Below are 9,095 nucleotides of genomic sequence, written 5' to 3' on the forward strand. Positions count from 1 at the left end.
AAAACCACTTAACTCTAATGGATTAAGAGGAGACAGGCTAGGCTCCAAAGCTACTATAACATATGATTCCATCACCACCATGGAATCCCGGACAGGTACAGTGCCTGTGGATCAAGAATAAATTTCATACTAATAACTTAGAATAATAGAAAAGAAAGAAGTTAGAGTTTGTTAACCCGCACAATGCATCAAATTTCTTCTCACATTGATATAGCTCAGAACCCAACAATCCTAGTGGGTGTAAGTAGGCTGCCATGTATATTAGATATATTTGTACTTGTACTACTGAAGTTGTTTTTTTCTTTTACTACTTTGTCATTATTTAAAAGGTTATTTTCTATCCTATGAATATAAAACATTGTAGAAAAACCTCGATGGTTTTTGTGGACTGTCTCTGTGAGCAGAAGGACCTCAGTGATTCCTACAATAATCCAAATGGGCATTGTGCACATTCCTATGTGGTAAAAGATGCAACTTGGTGACGATCATTGATTTCATTTATATTATGTAGTATTACTCAGCTATTAAAAATAAATTTGAGAAATTCTTAGGTAAATGGATGGAACTGGAAAATATCATCCTGAGTGAGGTAACCCAGTCGCACAAGAACACACATGTTATTCACTCACTGATAATTGGATATTAGCCCAGAAGTGTGAAACACCCAAGAATCAACTCACAGCCCACATGTAGCTCTTGAAGAAGGAAGACCAATTATAGGTGCTTAGGTCCTTCTTAGAAGGAGTAACAAAATACTCAAGGAAGCAAATATGGAGAAAAACTGTGGGACAGAAACTGAAGGAGGAGCTGTCTGGAGACCACTCTACCTGGGTATTCATCCAATGTTCAGGAACCAAAAGTAGGTAGACCCTGAAGTGGATGTCAGAAAGTGGATGCTGACAGGAGCCTGATATAGCTGTCTCCTTAGAGGTCTGCTAAAGTCTGACATATTCAGAGGTGGATTCTCACAGCTAATCATTGAACTTGTCAAGGGGTTCCCAATGGAGGAGTTAGAGAGAAGACTGAAGGATCTGAAAGAGTTTGTGGCCCTATGAGGAGAGCAACAATACCAACCAACCAGAGCTCCCAGAGTCTAAACCATCAGCCTGGAAGCACATAGTGAGGGACCCATGACTCCAGCTTTATATGTAGGGGAGAATGGCCTTGTTTGACATAGGTGGGAGAAGAGATCCTTTGTCCCATGAAGGCTGGAAATTGAGTGTGGGCGTATTTAATAATGGGGAGGTGGGAGTTTGGAGTAGTTGGGAACACATCTTAATAGAAGCAGGAGGAGGGGGCATGGGATAGGTTGTTCTTGGGTGGGTTGGGGAGAAATATGGTAAGGGATAACATTTGAAATGTAAATAAAACAGCCATTAGAAAAGGAAAAGAAGAAAGATTGAGAACATCCTGAGTTTTGTAGCAAATGGATGGAACTATAGAATATCATTCTGAGTGAGGTAATTCAGAACCAAAAGGACATGTACGGTAAGTACCCACTAATAAGTAGATATTTGCCAACAAGAAAGAACAGAATACTCAAGATACAATCCACAGACCTCAAAAAAGTAAACCAGTAGAAGGGCTCACGTGAGGATGCCTCACTTTCACTTAGGAAGGAGATGAAAACAATCACAAGTGGGAAAAGGGAGGAACCAGAAAGGGAATGTGGATGGGGGATAGGGGGAGAGAGGAACCTGATGTATTATTGAGTGAGGGAAAAGAACTGAAGACCTGAGGGCCAGCAGGAAGAAGGGAAACAGGTAACTTTGGGAGTTAGGAGGTTGGAGAGACCCTCCAAAATGCCCTAGAGACCTGGGAGATGAGAAACTCTCAAGACTCAGAGGGAGGGACATTAGGAGAAATTCCCAACAGTTGCAAGAGTAAAGTTATAAAGCCCACCTCCAACAGGAAGACAGTGCATCAAGTGAGGGAGGTGTTGCCATCCCACAGTCAAAGTTCTGACACATAATTGTTCCTGTATGAAAGAACTTCAAGTGTGGAAATGGAGAGGAGCTTGTGGAAAAGAAAGTTCAGTTACTTTGGTCCTCCAAAGTGGGGTCAAGCTCAAGGGGAGGTGACAAGGCCTGACACTATTACTGAGGCTATGGATAGCTCACAAAAATGGACCTATCATGACTGCCCTCTGGGAGACCCAGAAACCACCTGAAAAAGTAAGGTGCAGATAATATTTGCACCCAACCAATGGACAGAAGCTGCTGATCTCTGTGGTTTGAATTAGTGAAAGGATGAAAGAAGCTGAGGAGGAGGGTGACCCTAAAGGAGGACCAGCAGTTTTAATTTATCTGAACACTGAGATCGCTCAAACCAAAGAAGCAGCATACACCAGCTTATATGAGGCCTCCAACACATATAGAGCAGAGGACTGCCAGATCTGTGTTCAATCAGAGATGATGCATCTAACGGTCAATAGACTGGAGTCCCAAAGGAGTTTAGAAGTCAGGTGGGGTGGGGTGGGGGTAGGGTCAGCCTCTTGGAGACTGGGGGCTGGGGAGGAGGTATGGGATGTGGAAGTGTCAGAGGATGGACAAGAGAGGAATAAAATTTGGAGTTTAAAATAAACAAATAAATGTAAACAAAAAAGAAAATAGTCAATAAATAAGTTATACTCTTTATCCATTAATAAATCTATTGAAGTTTGGTATCTTAAAAAAAGATAACACTGAGTTTATTTTTGCTTGGCCTCTATGGAATGTGGCCTAAGCTTATGCTTGCTTTATATACCCAGTACTTTAGTTTCTTTTATATATCATTAGAGAAAATGTGTTTTCCTTTACAAGCTGGTGTTCCTTGCAGATAATTTATTGGTTAGGGATTGAAATTCCTCTCCACTTCCACTTTCAGTGTTGCTTTTCTCTTTCACTAGTCAGGATGTCAGAATAGCCAAGAACAAACAAATGATAGCTCATGCTGATGACGATGTGGAGAAAGTGAAACAGCTGGTGAAAATACAAACACAGTTCTATGGAAATCTGTGTGGAGGTTACTCAGAAAGTTAGAATATACTGCAAGATTCAGTGATACTACCTTTAGATTTATACTCAAAGGACTCTACAACTTAACTGTAGCACAACTTGCTCATGAAAGTCATTGCTGCTTTACTCATAATAACTACAAATGAGAAAGGGCCTAGATGCTCATCAATGAATGGATAGATTATGGAAACACACTACATTTACATAACAGAATATGATTCATTTGTTATCTGGGATATTTGAGGTGAGAACATTTGAGCAACAAACTTCTGGTTATTTTGGTTGTTGCTATTTTCAAGAAATGAGTCAAAACCAAGAAGGGCATATATGTGTTAGCTTCTCTCTATTTTAATAGTATTGGAACAACTTTTGAAGTTTTATTCAAAATTTACATGGTGAAAAATTGAAAGAATAAAATATACAAGATATGAAAATTGATGTGTTTGCATAACCATAGAATCAAACACATAATTTCACAAATTAAAATACATTCTGAAATATCAGATAAAATGTATTATTTATGTAAATATTCTCCCCAAATATAAACATATAGAAAAATTTTGAGAAAGGTTTATTAAAAAAATTTATAGTTTCAGGATTATTAAGTATTCACAATTCGTACAATGTAAAACATACTTCACAGATTAATGCATGAACAGGAAACTAGACATTAAATAAATGATATTTATTATTCTTGGTATTGCAATTACCATCAAACGACTCATACTGAGGGTGAAGACTGTCTTTTTTATTTTTAATAAATTAGTTTCTAGTAGTCTCTGTAAAGTGTTTGCTTTGAAAAAAATGGAAAACTCAAGTTAAATTCTCAACATTCATATAAAACAAATGTTCAGCCACACTTGTCTATAACTTCAGCACTTGAGCATGTAGAAAAGCAAATCAAAATGTATCTCTAATGAGCTTTTCTAGACAATGGAAAATTCTGAGTTTAGCAGAATCTCTGTCTCCAAACATAAAAAAGAGGAATGATAGAGAAGCAAGTACCATCAATCCCCGGGAGTTTTCAAACCTACATATGGTTGACTTTGCCATCTTGCACAGACATCACACACACACACACACACACACACACACACACACATGCACGCACACGCACACGCACATACACATACACATACACACACAATTACAACACACATTGAGTTTTATAGATTTTAAATTAGGGAAGAAAATAAAAGTGTCCCAGATATGTTTTTTTTTTTTAATTCGCATTGTCTTTGATTTGAGACAGTTAATTTTCTTGAAACCATTCCTGGCCTGCATCTTACTAAAGTCCACATTAAAGTAAGCCAGAGTCCACTTGAACTCTTGGAGATTCTCTGCTCTTCAAATCCCAAATGTTGTGTTTAGAGACAGAACTAGCATACTCTACCAAATTTCAAATCCTTAATCATGTTTATAAATTTGTCTTTTTACTAGTACGTCCTATCCTATTATACCCAATCACTTATGAAGGACCTCTTATTTACGGCTTGAAGATTCTTTTTGCAGTGTTCTTCTACTTGTTCAATAATCAGGAGATGTGTAAGATTTATTGTCATACTTAGTAAAAATCATCACCATGGTTGTTTTCAGTTTTGAAACTTCTTTCCATGTACCTACAAGTATTATACTAATGTTTTTCAATTGAAATGCTATACTTACAACATTATCAATTTCCATAAAATTCTGTGGAGGCAAAGGTGAATTGCAGTACTAGTATATCCTACATTTTTCCATTGTTTGTAAAAGAAAATCATTTTGCTACTCATTTGAACTTACAATGATTTAAAATAAATCTAGAGATGTATAGAAACTTCAGTTGACAAACAGTTTTATTGTTTCAACCCATTTTTGTATATTAAGTAGTAACTGTAAATATTTCATAAAGAAATTTGCAATTTTTACTAAATTCTACTGGACAATTTATATAAATCCATGAACATAAAAATACTTTATATTCAAGTGTTGTTCACTTCATGTAAAAAATGCATAGGAAACTTTGCAACACAACACTGAATCTCTGAGACAGACCACTCTAGTCTTTGGGTGGACAGGAGTAGGTATATGTTATTGTTTCAGACAATGCTTAATCTGAATTTACAACAGTTATAAAGATATGGAATAGCCAAACATTCCTTATGTCAATAAAGGATGAGATTTTCTCTGGTTGCAGTAAACTAGAGGAAGATTGTCTGATTATACCAGGACAACTGTAGGCTAGGTACACTTGTGCTGAAATAGAGTGAAGAGAAAATCAGAGGTAAGGGATACTTCCAGTTTTCTTCAATATTTATCTCACCTAACAGCTGGCTCCATATGTGAAACAATTTGAAGAAGGCTGGGTAACTAACAGAAACAGCTAAAGCAGCCCAACCCCGTACTTCTACTTTCCTCATGGTTTTTGCAATGGTCTGTATCACTGTGCGAGGCCAGCTTTTACCTTGTTGACAGTAATACATTCCAAAATCATCTGGGTCCACACTGTTGATTCTGAGAGTGAAATCAGTCCCTGATCCACTGCCACTGAACCTGGAGGGGATCCCAGAGATGGTCTGTGAAGCATACTTGATGAGAAGTCTAGGAGACCCTTGTGTTTTTTGCTGATACCAGTGTAGGTAGTTGTCAATACTCTGGCTTGCCTTGCAGGAGAGACTGACACTGTCTCCTGGAGCCACAGACAGGGTGGCTGGAGACTGAGTCATTACAATGTCACCTCTGGATGCTGAAAAATTAGAAAAAAAATTAGCAGGACACAGCATTGAATATGAAAGACACTTCTAACCTACTTAGAAAAATAAAAGCCTTTCATTGTGTCAATTTCTTTAAACAGGAAGTCAAATCCCATGTGGTGCTGGCTACTGAATAAAAGAAGAAAATTTCATATTTAAATAATAGTTCTACTTTATTGCCACATCCAAGCAGTCATACCTGAAATCCAGAAAAGCAAAAGTCCAAGAAACTTAGATGTAGACACCATCTTTGAACTTTCCTAGAATTTCTGTGGATCACAACATAGCCCTAATAGAGGCCTTCTTATAACACTCTAAGAGGCAGGAGCATTGAAAGGAAGAAGTACTTATGTAAATCATACTGACTTCATAAGTTTTGTAACAAGACTTTGCCAGAAGAGCAGGCTCCTAGTGCCTTCTTAGAATATTTATCCCCTAGCTGATTGCCTGATGAGATGTTGAGATTTAAAGGAGATTTGACTTCTACTTACATAGTTACACAATTAGCATAGTCTAAGAAGTCCCTGGGATATCTTTAGCAGTTTAAAATGAAGATTATCTCAAATATGGTCTTATTCCAGGCTTACAGTGTTTTCCTTGATTTGTTTTACAGTATGGGGTGAAGCATCTAAAAGCACCTGAACATTCAAAGAAGCATAATAACATGTAAACCTAATGTGATACCACACTACTGAAATTTCATTAAAAGAAGTTAGAAATTTTAGATGTCTTATGAAGACATCTTTCTCCAGAGGGGTAAGTGAAATCCTTATAAACATTTACAATCTGCCATAATAAAGAATAATTTCAGAGTTTGAGATATCAAAATATTTTAGCACTACTCCAATAAATACCATATAATACACCTTGGTTGTCTTTCCAACAACAGTGATTAACAATGTCACAGAAATATATCTAGAACGTTCAAACAATTTTTTCCATAGTACATATTTTTCATTCCACTTAAAAGACCAAAATTGTGAGACAGTCTAGATAAGGAGAGAAATTTCCATCAGTTCCATGTAAAGAAACACGTGTTCTAGTCACTTGGGTGATATAATCAATTTAAAACACATATATTATATGAAAACTATGTCTGAGCTTTTGAAAAGCCTCAAAAACTGCAACATGGACTCACTAGACTCTTGGGAAATGAGAATAGGAGTAAGGAAGTGTCCCAGTTCACTTCATGTGGGAATGCAATAACTATGAAATCCCTGTGAAGTTTTCTAAAACAGCTACAGATATCACTACTATATTACTTAGTTATACCATTCATGGGGATATACCTAAAGGATTCTATAGTCTACAACAGACATAACAGCTCATACATGAATTTTGTAGCTCAAGCCATAATCTTTAGGACAAGGAATCAATTTCAATGTACACCACAAGATAAATGGGTAACTGAAATCCAGCACATTAGTTCAGTGGAATCTATTTAGGTATGAAAACTCATGAAATTATGAAAACTTTGGAAAATATATGGTACTGGAAAATTTATAATGACTAAAACATTCTATTCCCTCATATATACCTATCACATTTCTCCTACAAATGTTAATTGTGACTTCAAATTTCCATTTTTCTGTTTGATGTGGATTCTCCATGGATGTAAGAAGCTAGAATAGGACTCCCACATTGGGAGGCTTTTGGAGGGATTACAGTATAACACATGCCACAGTGCAGTACATATTAAATACCTTGAGAAGAAAGCTTTGCGCATGACTGGGATGAGAGGTTGAGGAAGGGGATAGTTAAATATTTTAAGATTATTCTAGTTATCCCAAAAGGAGAAAATTATCAAACTAATACATCACACTTTATGAGCAAATTTAGGATGAGTCGTTGGAGATAATGGAGACTGGCTTCATGCTGGCAGTCAATACAAGAAGCAGATATGTGCAATTACTGTATATTAATTTTTAGGAAATGAAACTATAATGAGAAGCAGCTTGAATAGAATATTAAAGTGTGTACAGCACTTGCAATCATTAAAACAAAAACACACATGTGTAGATTAATGTATCACGGACAATAATTCCTCCTTTCTGTTTCCTTTCCTTCTTTCTTTTCTTCCATCTTTCCTTCCTGCCTTTCTGTTTATTGTCTGTCTTTATTTTTATCTATTTTGTTATTTTTTTGCTTCATCCCTTTCTTTCTGCCTTTTGTATTTTATTGAAAATTCATTTTTTCTCACATAATATGTTCTGATTATGGGGTCTCTTCCTTCTATTCCTCTTAGGTCCTCATTATGACTCCTTTCCTCCGAATTCAACTGCTTTCTTTCTATAACTGAAAAAAAATCATGCTTCTATGCAATAATTAGTAATAATAATGAAGTGAGTAGTGTAATAATAATATTAAAGTTAAAAATAATGAAATAATACATAGACTAACACATAACTGTTTTGCCTGGACTTATAGCAGGACAACTGGGGATTGGGACATCACAATGTCACCCACTGAGACTAAGAGCACACATGAAAAATTATTAGAGAAAAGAGAAAATACATTATCTTTTTAAATGTTCAGATATAAACAGGAAAAATTCTCCAGAAATCAGTATTGCCATATATTTAATGAAAAGTAGGTATTTTTGTACCATAATTTGCTCTTTTGCTTTATCCAATAACATTACCTAAAATCCAGATGAGTACTACAGTGATAGGTGATAAGGACAGCATCTTCCTATTTTATTTCCCCTTCTGTATGCTAAAGCATGCCACAGCACAGGGAAGGACATTCTGAGAGGCAGCAACACCAGATGAAAGGAGTATCTGTGCAAATAATGATGGCCTCACGTTGTTAAGTCCTGAGGCTGTCACATTGCCCTTCTCTGCCTATATTATGGCTCCCTCTCCTGGCCACTTGATGCAGTGATTTTTAGTTGACAGACATCTGTGCATGCTTCCTCACATATAGGATTGAGCAGTGAGTACAATATATTTCAGGTTTTTGCATAATTAGAGTCATCAGGAAAGAACAGCAACTCAGATCCTTTGTCTTGGTTCACAGTAGTGTTGCTTAAATCAGCATTTCACACTCTATGCCTGAATTGATTGATATTTTATCATGTGAACATTTTATAAACACACTATATAACAGTAGAGGTCTCAGTAAAGTTATTGAAAAAGAGATGCTAAGATTTGAGGTCTTAATAAGACATTTTCCCCAAGATTTTGAATATAAACTTTAAGAAGATCATGAGTATGAACATAGAAGTCTCAATATCAAAATCTTACATGACCCATTATAAATAAACGACTTTCATACCGTATGTATTCTTTTGTGATTGGGCTACCTCACTCAGGATGTTATTTTCTATTTCAATCCATTCGCCTAAGATTTTCATGAATTCATTGTT

The 9,095-nt window shown here is 36.2% G+C and overlaps 1 gene segment (V, D, J or C); it reads right to left on the reverse strand.

The window, feature by feature from the left end:
- Positions 1-5,176: 5,176 nt before the first annotated feature.
- Positions 5,177-6,054, reverse strand: LOC114633269. The segment is given in 2 exon segments: positions 5,177-5,721; positions 5,928-6,054. Coding segments are annotated over 2 exon segments (594 nt in total).
- Positions 6,055-9,095: the final 3,041 nt, after the last annotated feature.

This window comes from Grammomys surdaster, unplaced genomic scaffold (genome assembly GCF_004785775.1).
Source record: "Grammomys surdaster isolate TR1022 unplaced genomic scaffold, NIH_TR_1.0 573, whole genome shotgun sequence".
Taxonomy (NCBI): domain Eukaryota; kingdom Metazoa; phylum Chordata; class Mammalia; order Rodentia; family Muridae; genus Grammomys; species Grammomys surdaster.